Raw genomic sequence first — 18,082 nt, forward strand, 5'->3', positions numbered from 1 at the left:
CCTCAAGCACCCAGACACAATGTGCTGGTAAAGGAACTGGGGGGGGAGAGGGAAGGAATTTGCTGCTTGAATTCAGAAGCTGCCTCCAGAGATGTGCACTGAAAATACTGTTATAACAAACACAGAGCAGTTGTTTTCCCTAAGGGATCCTAAACATACTCCATATGGAGATTACAGAGGGGATAAAAAAAAATCCCATGGGAATTTTCTGGACTCCTCATGTTCCTTTTATAAGCTGGACCACAGTAAACGTTTTTCTGCTCCTTTGCTGGGTTCAGAACTCTATATAGACTGAGGCTCATGAGGGTCACCCAAAGGTACAAGGGATAGGGATCTGTTGAGCCCAAATGTGCTGGTATTACCAGTTCCTTGTGCTGGAGAATCACAGTAAAGCTTACTTAAGAACACCTTCTCCATGCTTCCATTCCTATCTCAATCATATATCATCTATCTACCCTTTTTCCACCTGGCTATGTGTCTGTTAATCTGCAGGCTTTGATTTTCCCCTTTCTGACACATCCAAGCCCTAAGATTACCCAGTTTATTCACACCCTTTTCATTTCACTGTCACTCCTGCTTGTCGTCTTCATATCCACTCTTTAGTTCCTTTCTCAGTCTTTGCTTTCAAGTCCTCTCTCAAAAGGGCTATCACAAAAAATGTAGTTTGCCACCAGCTTTGACATACTGGGGTGTCCTTATTTGTCAATAGGAGCATGCTTTGAAAGAGTTCTCAGATGGTGCAGGGAGCTTCAGGACACACTGCCTTTTGCAAATAGGTTATTGCTAGCAGTGTTTAAGGTTGCTCTCAGTGGTTTATAATGGGCTACAGGTATCCCCTTCATTTGTTATCTCTATCTCACAGTGCTTAAAATTGACGGTAAGCAGGGGCTGGCAGCTTGAAAAATGTATAAAAATAGATTCTGATTCTTTGAAGTATTCAAAAAACATGGTCTGATAAAACACTTGGTCTGGAGTAAATGATGAGACAAAAGTCTTGCTAAAACCACTGCTCTTCATTCTTGACCTTGGCTGGGATAGTTCTGGAAGAGCAGCAGCAGCTTCTGGGAGGTGCTCAGTGTCAGGAGTTCCTGCAGCTGTGGAGGGTGAAACCCCAAAGTGAGGGATGTGCAGTCAGGGTTTCACTGTGCTGGTGTTTGGCTCCTCACTGCTCCAAGCCCCTGTGTCCAACCTGGCCTTGAACACTGCCAGGGATGGGGCAGCCACAGCTTCTCTGGGCACCCTGTGCCAGCGCCTCAGCACCCTCACAGGGAAGAGCTTCTGCCTAAGAGCTCAGCTCAGTCTCCCCTCTGGCAGGTTCAAGCCATTCCCCTTGGCCTGTCCCTACAGGCCCTTGTCCCAAGCCCCTCTCCAGGTTTCTTGTAACCTATTTAGGCACTGGAAGTCTCCAGGCTGTGCTGTATGGGGCTGGTTTAGCACAGACTGAGTCCTTCTGCACTCAGTTCACAGCATTTCCTAATCTGTACTTATGATACAGTCAGGCGGCATCCATGAAACTTGTGTTTCAGTTCTGATGGCTTGCTCAAGATTCTGAGATGCCACATAAGGACTCTCCTTTTCTGTATCAAGACAGGTCTTGAAGAATATGCACTGCTAAAAGGATCCCATTCCTCATCCTGACAGTGCTGTAAAGGGTGCCAGGAAACAACTGAAATAAGAAACCAGAAAAATGCTTCTTCCCTTCTTTCTAAACTGAAGAATGAAGCTTATCATCCAGCATCTGTCAGCAGCCAGGAATGGCTGAGAGAGCAAGATTTCTGCAGGATGGAAGTTTCTGAATGAGATAAAGGGGCTGAATCTGCTTTGTGTCATGGAAAGAAACCCTGAATACTTGAAATATCCTTCCTCCAGATCCCTTTCGTCAAAGTAATCCATTTGTACAGCAGGCCAAATCTGTCTTTTGACATTTGGAAGGGCAGAAAGTTGGCAGCCCCAAGGTTAATCCTTATGACCTTTGCATTACTCAGCCTACAGTACTCACCTTCCACATGTGGTTAGTTTCCAGCCGGTGGATGCATTTCAGAGGAAGGGAAGCTCTCTGATGACCTGGAATACATCTTTGTGTGTGTAGACAGAGCTCAGTGAACAGTGGAGTTGTAATTTTTCTTGATTATATCCATTTTTAAGCTCAGATTGATGTATGGGGGCTTCAGAGCTTGTAAGTGTCCATAAAGGTGTTTGGAGATGCAGCCTGTGCCCTGTGTGTTTGTGCTCTTGTCACTCATAGAGCATCCATTGCCACATGCCCATCAACCAGACGGAAATCCGAATTCCAGTGTCAGTCACACACTCAGGCTCCTGGATTCCTGATGTCTTTCAAAAAGCAGATTTGATTTCACTACAAAATCCAGGAGCTAAAATAACAGAGAAGAGCCTGAACTCTTTATCCTCAAAGATAAAATTACAGCTTTGACTTTGGGTTTTACTTTTGGTGCTGTGTTGTAGAGGCTCAAGGAGAAACATAGGAATCTGGGCTCTTCCTTGGAAAAGATGATGATGTTTGGATACCTAATGTGAGGCTTACCCAGGTCAGCCTGAGAGGGTATTGTCTGAACAAACAAAACCCAAGTCCTAAAAATGAAAGAGTGAGTTCTGAGTATTTGCTTTTGTTGAGCAAACCTCCTGAGACGTGGCTGTGAACTTGTACTGAAGGCTCCAGACTTCGTGTTTGCAGAGGGTTGGTAACAGACTGCAGAGTAATTCCCCCTGAGAGGCTTTGCTTTGATTCTTCAGGGATGGACCATCTTGTGTATTGCCTGAGAGCTCAACCATATCAAACATGTTTATGCATCCAGTCTAAGTCCTGTCTCAAAGTGCAGTGGGCTGTTATCAGATCCAAGCGCAATTGCTCTGTGGGTTGTGTAGCAGTTGGGTTACCCCCTGCACATAAAAGTGCTATTCAGATGGCTTAGCACCTATGTAATGCTTTGTGATCTGATTTTTATTTTTCCCATCTGTAGCACCTCTGTAATTGCTCATTTGCTCCTATTTGCCATGGAGGTTGAAGATATTAATGGCTTCTATTAAATCCTCCAAGCAGCAGGAACTTGGGAGCCATCAACTTCCAAGCTATGACTTAATAAAAATTAATTGCAAGTGGTTTATTTGAACTGTCCTGTCCTGATCTCCAGTCTTCAACCTACCAAAATCATTTATTCATAGCAGTACTTTGATACACAGATGAAATTAAACAGGGAGGAGGTGGTGTTGTGCTTCAGCTCCTGTTAGAAGTTTTGCACCTCTCTTTATCAGCTGAAGAAATGTGTGCTGTGCTACAGAGCTGCAAGCTTGAGGGAGCGCTTTCCACACAGCAGTTGCAATGCTCTGCTGCAATTCCACATGCTTTCAGGAAGATGCTCTTGTGTTGCTGTGATTTTTAGGAATCTCTGTCCAGCCTCATCTGGGCAATGGGTTTTCCTGTTCAAAAAGGGAAGGGATTGGAGTAGTTATAAGTGAAATCACAGCTAAATTCTTTAAAGTGCTCTGCTTTGGTCTTATTTCTGCAGCTTCCAGATGTGCTCAAAATGGGTTCTTTTAAGACATTTCACAGCTAAGTCTCAGAGGGGTGGAGGAAGGACGATGTATTTGTTTTCCAAAGAAATTATCTTTCTTTGCAGATAACTGAGCTATTTCTTGGCTCAGAGTAAGAGGATTTTGTTTGGCATCCCCAAGCAGAGGGAGATGGGGGGGTTGCAGTTTGCCATCAGCCTCTCCCCTCCTTCCTCCTTGTGCCCATACCTACTGGAGTATGCTGCTGGCAGGTAGATGAGAAAAGAAAAACCCTGGGGCATTTCCTGATGTACTGTTCTGGTTTTGCTTTGTGGTTTTCTTCTCAATGGATCACATCCTTCATGTCCCCAGGCTGGGTAGACCTGACAGTTCTCTTGGAAGGGCTGGACAATTTTTGTTCATTTACTTCTGTGTCAGGCAGAAATCTCTGTTGTTTAAAGCTTGCTCTGAAGTCAGTACATGAAGCAGAAATAAGATCAGTGCTAAAAGGACATTGCATTTGGATTTTCTTGCAGGAAGGTAAGCCCTGTTTCACTGGGCTTGTGATAAATAGAAGTTGCTTTTTGTGGTCCAGATTGGAAACTTCCTTGTGAGTGCGTAAGTAGGAGCAGCCCTGCAGTGGTCTGTTTTCTGTTATCCTTTGGAGCTGACAGATCATCCCTGTAATTACTCTGGCAAATTTATGATATTGGGAAGTTTTATGGTCAGGAAAACTATGAAATAGTGTTATTGGAAGGACACAAGTACAATTAGACTTCAGAGCAATGTTTCTATCTATTGAAGCAGCTGCAGAAGATTGAAAGTGCCAAAAGATAATACAGTTGCAACTTGTAGACTTGTTTGATTTCCAAGCCAGTGACCGTGTCACTCAATGTCAGGATCAGAAACAAAACATACCAAAAAATGCTGCTGCTTATTTAAAGAAGAAACTTCTCTTTATCTCACATTTTCAGATAGCACTCTATATAGCCCCTCATTTATCTTTATATATCTTTTGCATCTTTATATATAAATATATTTATATCTTAAATAGTATCATTAGATCTTAGGAAGAAGCTCTTCCGTGTGAGGGTGCTGAGGCGCTGGCACAGGGTGCCCAGAGAAGCTGTGGCTGCCCCATCCCTGGCAGTGTTCAAGGCCAGGTTGGACACAGGGGCTTGGAGCAAGCTGCTCCAGTGGAAGGGGTCCCTGCCCGTGGCAGGGGTTGGAGCTGGGTGAGCTTTAAGGTCCCTTCACTCCCTTTAGAGTAAAGAATCTCTAAATTTGATATATTAAATACATACTCATCTGCACTGAGCCCATAAGCTGGGTGATCTAATGACTGCTTGTAACATGCTTTGAATCGAAGCTGTTACATGAGGGGAAAGCTGGTTTTAGTTGTATAGCTTTGCTTCTTCAGGAAATTTAAGGTTATGGGGGTGTCTTGATTCAGGTTTGTTAGGCTTCAGTGGAGCTCAGCAAAGTCCCCTTGGCAATTCCTCTGTTTTTTACCTACTTTGCCAGTTAACTCCATCAGGAAGGTGGAACAGCAAGCCATGTCCTCTGCTCTGGGGAGGCTTTGGTTAGTGACACAGCAAAGCTCTGCAGCAGCCCTGACCTTAATCCTGGTTTTAACCAAAGGAAATAGCATCTCTTCAATGCATTCCAAGAGATCTCCTTTATCCTGCTGTGTCGGTCAGGGGAAGAGGTGTGTGCTGTATTTTCTCTTCCTTTCTCAAACTGAAGCAGGCTCTGGAGGTGGCACCCAAGCGAGCTGCAGCTCTGCCTTGCTGCTCCCTTAGTCCCAGTGTGAAAACCAAATGTCCCCTCTGTGTGCTCACAGGGTTGTGTTTTTCTTTCTCTTAACACTGACAGGCAACATCTCATTGATGTGTTAGATATGGCTTGTGGATAAAACACTGGTGCACAGGCTCTGGTTTTGTACTGTGTTTTCTTCAACCCTGACCTGAGCACAGAGGAGAGCCCATAGTCCTGCTGATACTTTAATGTGAAATGTCCCCCTGCATTTGCTCGCTTCTTCCTGAGGGCTGTGTCTAATCTGGCTCAGGCAGGCACGTGTGGAGCTGACACATGCACATCTTGCAGAAGAATGCTGCTTTTATCAGTTGTGCTCTGGCCTGCGTGCGTTACAGCCGCGTGCCAGGGGCATTTCCCAGGGGATGAAAGCAAGGGCTGTGTCAGGAGCAGGAATTTTCCTGCAATCCCTCCTGCCAGCGAGGCTGTGCTGCCTGCTTGCTGTGCTGTGTTATTTCAGGGAAGCAATCCTCAACCCTGTAACTCCTCTCCCTGCTTCGTGGCCATTTATTTGTGACCATTGGTAGTCACAAATAAATGTAGCAGTAAAAAAGGAATGGTGCTCTGGAATTTAGGTACTGCACTGCTTTGGGAGGCTTTTGAAGCACATTGAGCATGAGTTTGGGGTGGAAATGGAGCAGGGCTCTTGTTTCCAGTTTCTGCTTGACCTGGTTGATGCCATTTCTGCTCTCTCCACGAATTCATCAGGCCAGTCCTAGAGAGTGGTATATGATGGAAAAGAGGTTTTCTTAATATGTAGCTGCTGCACTTGTTGGGCAGATCTTTGGGTTCTAGTACAAGTTACTTGACAGTAATCTTCTCTGTCACTTGTCCTTGGTGCCAGGAGCCCTTGTCCCTGTCCTAGGACAGGCATTAATCCTGGCAGGGAAAATGCTCCATCCAGCTGCACCATCAGGCAGCTTTAAGGCAAAGAACAGCCATGGGTACAGCTCCAGCATCGTACTGTGCTCTTCCTGCCAAGACACTCCTTCCTCATATCTACACAGACCCCTGCTCCTGCTTTCCTCCGGAGTAAGTGATATTTAGCTTCAGGTAACTCGAGATTTCTTCCACTCCACACAAGTGTCCTGCACTGATGTGTACAAACAGCGCAGCACCAGCGATCTTCCCTTGTACTCTTCTTGCCAAACACGTGTATTTTCACATGTTTCCCTAAACCAGGACAAGTCCCCTGTGAAACTGTGTCTGGTACTACAAGAAGTGCACAATCCCTGTTTTCTCTGCACTGATGCTGAGCGTTAACAGGGACTCGGCTCCTGGTTTCTTTTCCTCTTGAGCTGAAGCAAGAGAGCTGCCCACCCCGGCTGTCCATGGGGCTCCCGCAGGTTGTGACTGAACAGGATCCATGCTGCTGGCACACAGCTTCCCTGACAGCCTGCCCCTGTGCACTGGGAGCTGTGGAGCACGGCCAAGAGAGAACCAACTGCAAGGAGCGGGTGAGAAGTTTCACGTAGAAGCGTTGCTGGGTAATGATGGCCTAAAGCTATAGGGAGGGGAACAAAAACCCATTTACATCTTTCAGGAGGCTGCATGGTACATGGAGAAGTGTGGCGGGAGGGGATTCGTGTGCATTTGCTTTTCTTCAGGATTTATCATATATATGATACATAGAATAGTCTGGGCTGGAAGAGACCTTGAAGCTCATGCAGTTCCAAGCCCTTGTGTCCAACCTGGCCTTGAACACTGCCAGGGATGGGGCAGCCACAGCTCCTCTGGGCACCCTGTGCCAGCGCCTCGGCACCCTCACAGGGAAGAGATAGTTTGCACAAATGCAATTTAGTTTACACAAGTACATCCAGTCACGAGTCCTCCTCTTCAGGGTGCTGGAACTGAAAGAATCAGCTTTGTATTCATGTATAAACGAAACATAATTTAGTTTGGCAGTTTATAAGAGCAAGAAAAGTACTTTCAGTCCCATCTTGCAGGTCAGTGCTTCAAAATTGATGCTTGTGTTAGTGGTAACGTGGCTGTTACACGTTTAGCTGGGTACTGGCAGGGACTCTGCTGATGCACGACACAGGGGTGATGAAATAGCAGTAATCAATTGTTATTCACTCAAGGGTGCCATGCAGCGAAGTAAAAACAAATCCAGTGTGGTCACAGCAAACTCTTTGTGTTTTCTGAATGCATGAATAAGGAAATTGAGCTTCAGAAGAGGTTAAAGGGGGAGAATCCAGTCTGGAGCTGCCTAGTTTAAAATCACCCTCTGAGCAGGCAATTCTTTACAGTACTTATCATGTGGATTTGTTAAGACATGTTGTAGGCTTTCTCCAGAAAGCGGGTTGGATTGTGTAAGGTCTGCTCCTCAGCTAAATAGCAGTGTCAGCTACTGACTTACATGCAGGGGTAAGGCTGAAGTAAGTGCCAGGCACTAAAAGCAGACTGCAGAAATAGCTGTGATCTAAAAGCCTTAAACCGATGAGCTCCTCTGGCAGGGATAGAAATACAGTTCTTTTAACTTAGGGCATCTTATGAGAAGAAGTAATAGCAAGGCCAGCTTGGATGGGGCTTTGAACAATCTGGTCTAGTAGAAGGTGGATGAGCTTTAAGGTCCCTTCCAGCAGAAGCCAGTCTGGGATGCTATGAAAGCAGGGGAAGGAGCATTTGGAAAGGAAACTAAAATGAGCCAGTTCCTGCTCTTGGATTATACCAGTACAGATCTGTCATTGAAGTCACTTACACCAGTATAACCGAGAACCTGTCCCAAAGCATTCCAGCAGCTGGAGGGGATTTATTTAGATGGAAAGAACGTGTTCAGCATAGCTTGGCCAGATGACACCTATGGTGCACTTGGCAGCTGTCAGCAAGTATTTATAGGATGTAAACAGCAAGGGGAAGGAGGATGGAAATAGAGCACAGGGGGAACAGGAAAATAGGCTGAAAATGAGCAAAGGAAGATTTTTGCTGCTCTATGGCTTGGATTGCAAACTATCCATCCAGGAGGAATGAAGTAATTGACATGCTTGGTATTAAGTGGACAAAGCATTTGAAAGCAGGGGTTTGGTAAGGCGGCAATCAGCTTCCACTGCTGATGTCTTTCTTCCTCTAATGGTTCTGTAGGACAGGTCCCCTCTACCATTAGGGGATCACTAAAGATCAGATCAAATGTTCCACCTCTGCACTCTCATTTCTGGTTGTAGGTTGTAGCAGTTTTTTCAGAAACATGTACTTGCAGCAATTAGCAGCCTCTGAGCTTTTGAACCTGAGGCTGCCCCCCGAGTTTTCATGTTCAGTAGCCAGTGACAGCCTGGTACCTTTGATTCAGCCAACCCACATTTAAATCCATTTGTGATTTGACCTTGTCAGCATGTGGTGACAGTGGTTTCCTCAATCTGTGCTTCACATACCCATGTCTGTGTAAATTCTTTCCTTTACATTAAAATTCCTGCATGGAGGTATCATTGCCTGGCCCTGCGTGTCCCATCAGTCATGGTCTTCCCCGCTCAGAGATCTGAGTCCGGTTTCTTCTCATGTGAAGTCCTTTCCAAACTCTGCTCAATTGCTCTCCTCTCTGTCACTTTCTGGTTGTGCTGTTTCTTTTTAGTGAGGAGTCTGAGCTTGCTTGCACTTTTCAAGGCACTGGTCCATCCTCGATGTGTGTTCTTTTCTGCTTTATTCTGCCTTCTTTGATTTTCTTTTTGGATTTCCACTGGCCAGTAGGTTGATATTTCTCAGGCAATGTGCAGAGTACTTCCAAAATCTCCCCAAGGGAGCAGAGCTAGTTAAGAGCCCATTGCTGTAGGGGCTTTGCTACTTCAGTTCTTCTCTTGTCCCATCAACACTGAGGTTCAGCTCTTGTTTATCACTTTTCTCCACCACTGCTCCGAGTTCCTTCTGCACTTCTTGAAATCACGGAACACATTTACTGTCCTGAAGGAATTTGTCTTATCCTGAAACCATAGAACCCCAGACTGGTTTGGTTTGGAAGGGATATTAAAGCTCCTCCAGTTCCGACCCCTGCCACGGGCAGGGACACCTTCCACTGGAGCAGCTTGCTCCAAGCCCCTGTGTCCAACCTGGCCTTGAGCACTGCCAGGGACAGGGCAGCCACAGCTCCTCTGTTGCCTCTTTATCTGCCCCTTTCCTGGCTCTGTGTGCAAATGAAACTTTGGCCTTCTCATTACTGTTTGTTTCCTCTTGCTCTTTGTTTTCCATCTTCAAATTCATTATTAATCCATGCAGTGACCCATCCTGTGGTCCAGCTGGCTGAGTTTCTTTGAAGAATTGCTAGGAAAGAAGCTTGTGGAAAGGTCTTTGAAATCCAGCCATCCCTGGCTGCTTTGGAAGAACCCCAATAGATGTTTTGATGTCATTGCTCCCTTAAATCCATGTTGACTTTTCCCTCACATATCCTCTGGCTTGATTCTTGGCTGCTGTTTTCATGTTGTTGCCTTTCACACTGCGGTCAGGCTCCTGCTCAGCAACTCCTGGGATCTTCAGGGGGTCTGTTTGAGCATTCCTGCATTCCTAATATTTGTTTCTGGCAGTTCAGCTGGTGCACGCTCGCATTCCCTTAGAAGGTGGCATCCATGTCTTTATGCTCTTTCAGCGGCTGTTTGTCTGATCATGCCTTTTTCTTTTCTTGGCACAGGGGCTGCTCCCAAGTGGGAGTGATCAGAGCACTGATTGAAGCTGGCATCCCTGTGGATATGATTGGAGGAACATCTATTGGTGCCTTCATGAGTGCCTTGTACGCCGAAGAGCGTAGCTACAATCAGATGAGGATCAAAGCCAGGCAGTGGGCCATGGTAAGCACTGGAAATGGTGCAGTTCTCTCCTCAGATGGAGTGCAAAAGCTTAACCACAAGCCTTCACAGGCAGCAGCCACCCAAGGCACGTTCTGGTGTCTGCACAGCCAAACCAGCCCTGCCTGGCACAAGGGAGCAGGCTGGGGAAGCTGGTGGCTGTGACAAGTTCTAGTCACACTATAAATGTAGAGTGATGTTGTTCAAGTGTGTTACTCTGTGTTTATCATTGTTGTATGTTCTCTTTTGAGGTGCTGGAATCTGTTTCCTTTCCAACTCCCAACAAATGTGTTTCTCTTTTGTATAATTTTCTCTCTTTCGTTCTCACATGCTGTCATTTTTCAGTGGAACTGATTGACAGAGGTAATCCTTCTCTAAACTAAATACAGAGTGTGTCAATCACAGGGTAGCCTTGCTGCTCCAGAGTGGCAGCACCCTGGTTCAGGAGAAACATTTAAATATTTAATAGAAACAGAAACATATTATCATAGTTAAACCAAGGTTTGGGAAGGATGTTTTAAATAGTGACTCCTGTGAGTGAATTTATTGATAACATACTGGGGAAAAATTGTACTAGCATGAGATGACACTGGTCAGATTGACTGAAGGTGAAGATTGGTATGACTTCTAAAGTCTGTTAGTTACAACTTTGTGTTGTTCATATGAAAACCACATTTTCCTGTTGGTTTTCTTATTGAAAGGGAATTTTCTAATTTAGATTAAGCTCTGGGTCTGCTTAGAGCTTGAGTTTTAGGAGCCTGCAGTTGGCATGTGGGTACTGCTTACCTTCCTCAGGTGTCTTCTAACCCACCATGGCTTTGAGATGAAACCTGCTGTATGGTGCCACTTTGCAAGGCAGATAGTTCACCTTACTGAGGCCCCAGCATGTGTGTGCTGTCCTGGTGCTCAGAGGACTGTGGATCCTCTTTCACCTCCCTGTCACTGTTTGCTAGAAGAACATGGGTTTTTGTGCTTTTTATGTAAGAACAGCCTGTGCCTGGCTGGGTTGGGAAGCGCCCAACCCAGAAACTGTGTATGATACATAGCAGTTTGCTGGAGTCACAAAACTGGAGGAGGCTTGAGAATGAGGACGTAAAAGTAACTGTACCGAATTGTATCAGACATCCGTTTAACCTTGCACTCCTCATTTCCCACCTTGGTCACTTGTAAATGCTGCTGAGCAGGATGAGCCTGTGGCCATCCCTCCCTGCAGTGTTTTCTGTGCCTTGCTGCCTTGCTGCCTTGCTGCCTTCCCTCCGGTGCTCCTGGTTAGGCTACAGCGATGCAACTTTCCTCTGTGCACTTGTCCAGAGGATTATCTCCTCTTGTCTGTGAACTTGTTAGATCTCTTCTGCACAGGGGTGATGAGAGCTGAAAATGCTCCTTGCTGGGCTTCTCAGCACTGTGCTCCCATTGAAGCCACTTCGTTTCCATCACTGCAGCTCTCAAGCTGGCCAACTGAGCATGGAATCACACAGGGATAGTTAAAGGTGAAATGAAGGAATGTAACCTATTGGTTAACTTTTCAAATGCAAATTGCAAAGCTCAGGAACATTTCACTAAGGAAAAGAAAGGTTATGGCCCAGCCTTGAGCTGTTTCATGTATTGGAACCCTGAAATGTTCAAGTAAGTCACTGGAGGAGAGGTTAATAACCTCTGTTAGAGCAAACTTCTCATCTTATAATGAAGAATGGATTTTCTTGAGGTTTGTCATGAGTGTTCTGAGCTCCACATCCAAACCACAAATTATTCAGGTTTGAGAATGAAAATAGGGAAGACTGCTCTGTTTGAAGCCCTTTCTGCTGTTAACAACACGGTCCAGCAACATGGTTGCTTTGTAAACTGCAGAAAGCCCTGAAAACCCCCACTCCAGATCAGATCACAGCTTATGGACAAAGTAAAGTGAGGGATTATAAATCTTTCTAACACTGACTCTTCCGAGTTATTTTCCCTCATATTGTGTAGTCTGAGCCAGGAGAGTGGCTCCTTTCACTGAGCTCCAGGTCTGTGGTAATGCAGGGAGCCTTGGGGATTCACAGGACAGCGGGGTTGAGGGAGGGCATTCTCCCCATCTGCTGCGCTCTGGGGAGAACCCCCTTGCAGCCTTGAACCAGCTCTGGGGCAGCAGCACAAGAGGGATGTGGAGCTGTTGGAGCGAGTCCAGAGGAGGCCATGGAGATGCTGCGAGGGCTGGAGCAGCTCTGCTCTGGAGCCAGGCTGAGAGAGCTGGGCTGGGGCAGCCTGGAGAAGAGAAGGCTCCTGAAGGGGAGACCTTAGAGCAGCTCCAGTGCCTAAAGGGGCTGCAGGAAAGCTGGAGAGGGGCTTGGGACAAGGGCCTGTAGGGACAGGCCAAGGGGAATGGCTTGAACCTGCCCGAGGGGAGACTGAGCTGAGCTCTTAGGCAGAAGCTCTTCCCTGTGAGGGTGCTGAGGCGCTGGCACAGGGTGCCCAGAGAAGCTGTGGCTGCCCCATCCCTGGCAGTGCTCAAGGCCAGGTTGGACACAGGGGCTTGGAGCAAGCTGCTCCAGTGGAAGGGGTCCCTGCCTGTGGCAGGGGTTGGGGCTGGAGGAACTTTAAGGTCCCTTCCAACACAAAACCAGTCTGTCATTCTGTGCCATCCACTCAAACTAACTGAGCACAAGCGAGGTGACAAATCCACCAGCTAAGCCCCACGTTCCTAGTGTCCACAAGTTGCAGGCCTGTTCCTGCTATCCTGTGGAGCAGCATCACTGCTGGCCCAGGACCACAGCAGGAGGCAGCTGCTGGGCAGGAGCTGTTCTGGGGACCATCCTTCATTAAGCAAACGTTATGCCCAAAGGCTGGGATGCTCCCTGCTGCTGATTCTGCTCTTCTGAAGCCTCTGAGCTGTTCCTGGGGAAGGTGAGTGCTGAGTGCTCTTTGTGCAGAGCCTTGCAGCCTGGCGTTCTTAGCCTGTGGGGGTTTTGAAATGTCTTCATTGTGATGGATTAGATAACTCTGATAGTTTTTAATTTATTTTGCTATCCATCAAAGTAAATGTCCTGCAGTTATTTCTCTTTTGGGTATTTTTAGCAATTGGCCTATCTCTGGTTGTACACTTGGGGCTGGGAGAAGGGATGTTTTTAATGAGATGCGTTTTTTGGACCTAATGAAGCAGGAAAGAAATAAATGACTCTTTTTATCAAAATACAGAGGGGTATGAAATTAGCAGTCAGGCTATTTACTATGTACTGCCTCTGTGTGTCCTCTGTACCTGCGTTCAACCAGCAAGTCAAACAATCAAAAGCTTTCATGTTTGCCCATGGTTGGGTTTTCTTTATTTTCTTTTTTAATTGAAGAATTACTATTTTAATGTATAAATATTTCCCAAGGAATGGAATTTCTACTGTTGGAAGGAATATGGTCATAGGAATGTGGAGCTTTAGCTTCCCAGAACAAAATTAATAGTTGGTGAGTAGGATGCTGCAGTTGTTTGCTGTCCGCATTTGCAAAACAGCTAAAATAAATGGGGGGTTCATGAGGTTCTGCCTCTCCCTAACACTGCTCTGGTATTTGCACACTGGGACATTCTGTGGTTTAATGAGCTGGTCTGGCCAAAAACTCATCTTGTTTTTATTTCCTCTGTCACACTGTTTCTGCCAACTCAGCTCTTTGAGCTGCTCGCTGCAAAGGCAGCAGTGCCAGCCCAGGGAAGGGGGGGACAATCAGCCTCAGTTGGGGCAGATCAAGATGCTGTTAGACTGGATCCCTGTATTCTTCTTTCTCTCCTATAACTGTTGTTTTGAGGAAAAAAAGCTGTTCTCCATCAAAGCAAGGTGATGCCTAAGCCTGTGTTGGATCTGGTGCAGGCTGAGGATGGCTTGGGAGCGTGATTCAGCAGAAGGGGTGGTAGGGAAGGGTGAGATGCTCACCTGACAGGGACCACAAAGGTCCTTTCGCTGTGGATGTCGGAGGGAGAGCATCCTTAAGAGGTGCAGTGTTCTGTAATGTTCTTTGCATCCCACACTGTTCTTGTAGGACAACAGCTACAAGGACAGATCTCTGCCAACAAACACCAGGCAAACGTTGCCAAACTAGGCTGGCATGAAGAGCAGGCAGGATATTATGGGAAAGATACCTCCTGACTAGAGGAGACCCACCAAATAAACTGATCCCCAGCTAAAGGGAGTATTGGTTTCTGTGCCTTAGCCCAGATCAGCCACAGCAAGAGGTATGATGGGCTAAAGCAGCTTTAAAGCACACAGTGAATCCTAAATAAAGAAGAGGCTCGTTACAGATTGCCTGCTAATGAATGTGCATATGTTGTCTCTTCAGTTGGGTTGATGAGCTGTGAACCTGCTTGGGTGTCTTCCAGCCCACTGGTGCTTGAGGTGGGCACTCAGGAGCACCTCCAGGCTCTTCAATTGCATCCCTAAAACTTCATCAACCCATTGGGGAGTTGTAGTCACTACTTGCAAAGATTAAATCAGGGCACATTGCTTTTCCTTTGTAAGCCAACTGAAGGGTTCCCTCTGGTTGCCTTTCAGCTGGAATTTTGTATTTGGGATTGTCAGCTACAGGATACAAACACATGGGTGTGTGTTAAATCTTAGAGGTACAGGAAAAACCTATTTTTATGTAGTGATAAGGCCTGAGGGTTCCTATTTACCATTCCAATTGTATTAGTTGGGCTGTTATAGTTAACCGCAAATCAAGAATTATAATTTGGGAAATTCAGATAAAAGGCTGCATGCAAAATCCAAACATGCCTGTTGCTTTGAAATAAAGGCACCGAACCATCCTGCGTCTCCCCTGGGGCCATCACATCCACTGATGACCGTGAAGATGGCACATTAATGCTACAGGCTCAGAACATGAGTCTGATTTGAAACATGCAGTTACTTGCCTGGTTCTCTGCTTTACCCAACTCTGAGATGGCTGCAGTTTCTTAGATGGATTAATTATCATGTTCTTTAACTCCTAGGTTTCCTAATAGTTTACATTTAGACCTGAGCTTCCATTGTCTGTAATTCCTGCCCCTGTGGTGCTGTTAATCTCTTGGCCTGAGTTGCATTTTGTCTCTAACATTTTTCTCTTTGTGAGTTCCTTTGCTGGTTCCACTGAAAAGGCACCGCAGGGAATTCCTGCGGTTTGAAAAAGATTTAATCTGTTTTGCTGGTTTAAATTTTTGTTCTTGCAACAAGTTTTGCCCTGCCCTGGCTTTATTTTGTACTCTGGAACATTGAAATATATTGGTTTTTAACACCAGTTTACCACCATTCTGCATCCAATAACAACATAGCCAGAGGTTATAATTCAGGGCTTTTTTGTCCATTATCCCAGAATCATAGAATCCCAGACTGGTTTGGGTTGGAAGGGACCTTAAAGCTCATCCAGTTCCAACCCCTGCCACGGGCAGGGACACTTTCCACTAGAGCAGCTTGTGCCAAGCTCAAGTTTTCTTGTATCCCCTTTAGGCACTGGAGCTGCTCTAAGGTCTCCCCTTCAGGAGCCTTCTCTTCTCCAGGCTGCCCCAGCCCAGCTCTCTCAGCCTGGCTCCAGAGCAGAGCTGCTCCAGCCCTCGCAGCATCTCCATGGCCTCCTCTTGTGCTGCTGCCCCAGAGCTGGATCAGGGCTGCAGGGGGGGGTCTCCCCAGAGCACAGCAGAGGGGCAGGATCCCCTCCCTGAGCTGCTGCTCACGCTCTGGGGGTGCAGGCCAGCGTCATGTGAGTTTGCCCTTGTCCCTTTCTTGCTGAAGTTGCCTTTTTCCACAGGGTGGCTTTTAACAGTAATAGGATTGAAGGTGGTCTCTTTAAAAAGAAAGCTCATTGTGCGGCAGAGCTGTAGAAATGAAAGTTCATGAGACATTAATGAAGAATTGTGAAGTGGCTGCTCCCTCCCAAGAGAACTGGTAGAGATGCCATGAGGCCAGACCAGGCTTCCCATCACTGTACAGTAGGGAACTGGAGCTGCATTGTTCTCAGGGACACTGGTGTTAGCCCTTGTGCATTGGTTAGTAGAGAAGTCTGAGGGGAAGCAGAAGTCAGGAGGCTCTGGCAGCCTTTCCAATGGGTGATCTTTAACTTGATTTATCTTGAGAGCAGTAGGTGGTAGCAGCTATTCTTGGAAGGCAGAGGGAGGCTGTTGGCCATCAGTGTTTCAAAGGGCATCCTCCGGTTATGAGAAATGAGAATATTAAGAAATAACTGTTAATTAGAAGTGTTTTGTTCACATACAGTATTACTGCAAGCATTAATTGAGGGGAAAATATAGAGGGTGAGCATTATAAAGATCACTTGCAAAAAAGATGTCCCCAGTGTTTGGTGCTGAGTTGGAGAGATTTTTCCTTGGTATTAAATAAAGAACTTTCTGTAAATGCCTTTCCCTGATTTAATCATTCTGAGTGATGTCAGAGACCAAATCCCTATTTTAAGCACAAACCTAATTCCATTTAACTCTGACGCTGTGGGTAGCATGTCTATAGTTAGGTTGGCACACTGTCCTCACCCCCTCAGAACCCAACATGAAGATGTGAATGAAGGTGACAGGTTCATAATGGGGTTTGTGCAAAGGCTTTTACATTCTCCCACGTTTCCTGTTTATGCTTGTTTTTGAGGATATTTTTTAATACTTGGACATGTATTCTCTGGGCAGATACCTACTATGTATTTAAAAGCAGCTGGACATGACAATGTAGGCTAATCCTGCTCTTCTTTAACTCACTTTGCTAGAGTAAAGCCAAGGCCAGATGTTGATCACAGATGCTTTACTAGGCTGCAGGGTCAGAGGCTGTCTCGTGCTGTAGGTCTCTGCCTGAATATGATGCTGTGTTGTCTGTTGGTTTTGAAATTGTAGAGAACATGCAGAGAGAAGATATCACATCTAATAGAAGTATTTCATCCAGAGAATCTTGGTTTAATTGCAAATGAGTTAATTGGGTCGTTTTGGTCTTCAGTTGCATGGAAGTCACAGCTTCTCTGGGCACCCTGTGCCAGCGCCTCAGCACCCTCACAGGGAAGAGCTTCTGCCTAAGAGCTCAGCTCAGTCTCCCCTCGGGCAGGTTAAAGCCATTCCCCTTGGCCTGCCCCTACAGGCCCTTGTCCCAAGCCCCTCTCCAGCATTCCTGCAGCCCCTTCAGGCACTGGAGCTGCTCTAAGGTCTCCCCTTCAGGAGCCTTCTCTTCTCCAGGCTGCCCCAGCCCAGCTCTCTCAGCCTGGCTCCAGAGCAGAGCTGCTCCAGCCCTCGCAGCATCTCCATGGCCTCCTCTGGCCTCGCTCCAGCAGCTCCACGTCCCTCTTGTGCTGCTGCCCCAGAGCTGGATCAGGGCTGCAGGGGGGGTCTCCCCAGAGCACAGCAGAGGGGGAGAATCACCTCCCTGAGCTGCTGCTCACACTCTGGGGATGCAGTCCAGCACATGGGGGGGTTTTGGGCTCAAGTGCACACTGAAGCCAGGTTATGGGGAGCTTCTCATCAACAAACACCCCCAAGTCCTTCTCCAAAGGGCTTTTCCATCCCCTCTTTCCCCAGCCTGTGTTTGTGCTTGGGATTGCCCTGACCCAGGTTCAGGACCTTGCACTTGGCCTTGTTGAACTTTATGAGTTAATTAACTGAGTGTGATGTAATAAGTATATTAGGCACTGAATTTTGTTAGGACTTACTAGGATTTGAGATCAGTGATTGTGGTCTCATAACCCATAGTTATGGGACAAATACGATGGCCTCAGTGCTGTAGAGTTTAGGTGTTTCCATCGTTTTATCTTGTAGGTTAGGGCACTGATGTGATACAATGGAAATGGGGGGGAAAAAAAAGAAAACAGAATCCATGAAATCTTAATTACAGTATTTGTGTGTTTAGAAGAGAAACGTCTGACAGGGCCTGCCAGTGTTGTGTGATACAACAGGTATATATAGTGCTTGAAGAGCCCTGCCATGATCTAATTTGTCTCCCTTGGGTAGGGTGCCCTTTGCAGTATCCAAATGCTGGCTGCCAAGCATCAGGTGAAGGCCTCAACTCCCTCTGGGAATGACAAATTAC

At 46.5% G+C, this 18,082-nt stretch overlaps 1 protein-coding gene across 1 annotated transcript in view; it reads left to right on the plus strand.

Moving 5' to 3' along the window:
* Positions 1 to 18,082, plus strand: part of PNPLA7 (patatin like phospholipase domain containing 7) — a 124,638-nt gene that overhangs the window by 78,446 nt on the left and 28,110 nt on the right. The window contains exon 27 of the mRNA XM_061377964.1: positions 9,935 to 10,091. Within this exon, the coding sequence (XP_061233948.1) occupies positions 9,935 to 10,091 (157 nt within the window). The remainder of the gene's footprint in view (positions 1 to 9,934; positions 10,092 to 18,082) is intronic.

The sequence above is a fragment of the Neopsephotus bourkii genome, unplaced genomic scaffold (genome assembly GCF_033783945.1).
Source record: "Neopsephotus bourkii isolate Nb327-2 ecotype Australia unplaced genomic scaffold, CSIRO-AGI_Nbou_v1 NB_1761, whole genome shotgun sequence".
NCBI lineage: Eukaryota > Metazoa > Chordata > Aves > Psittaciformes > Psittacidae > Neopsephotus > Neopsephotus bourkii.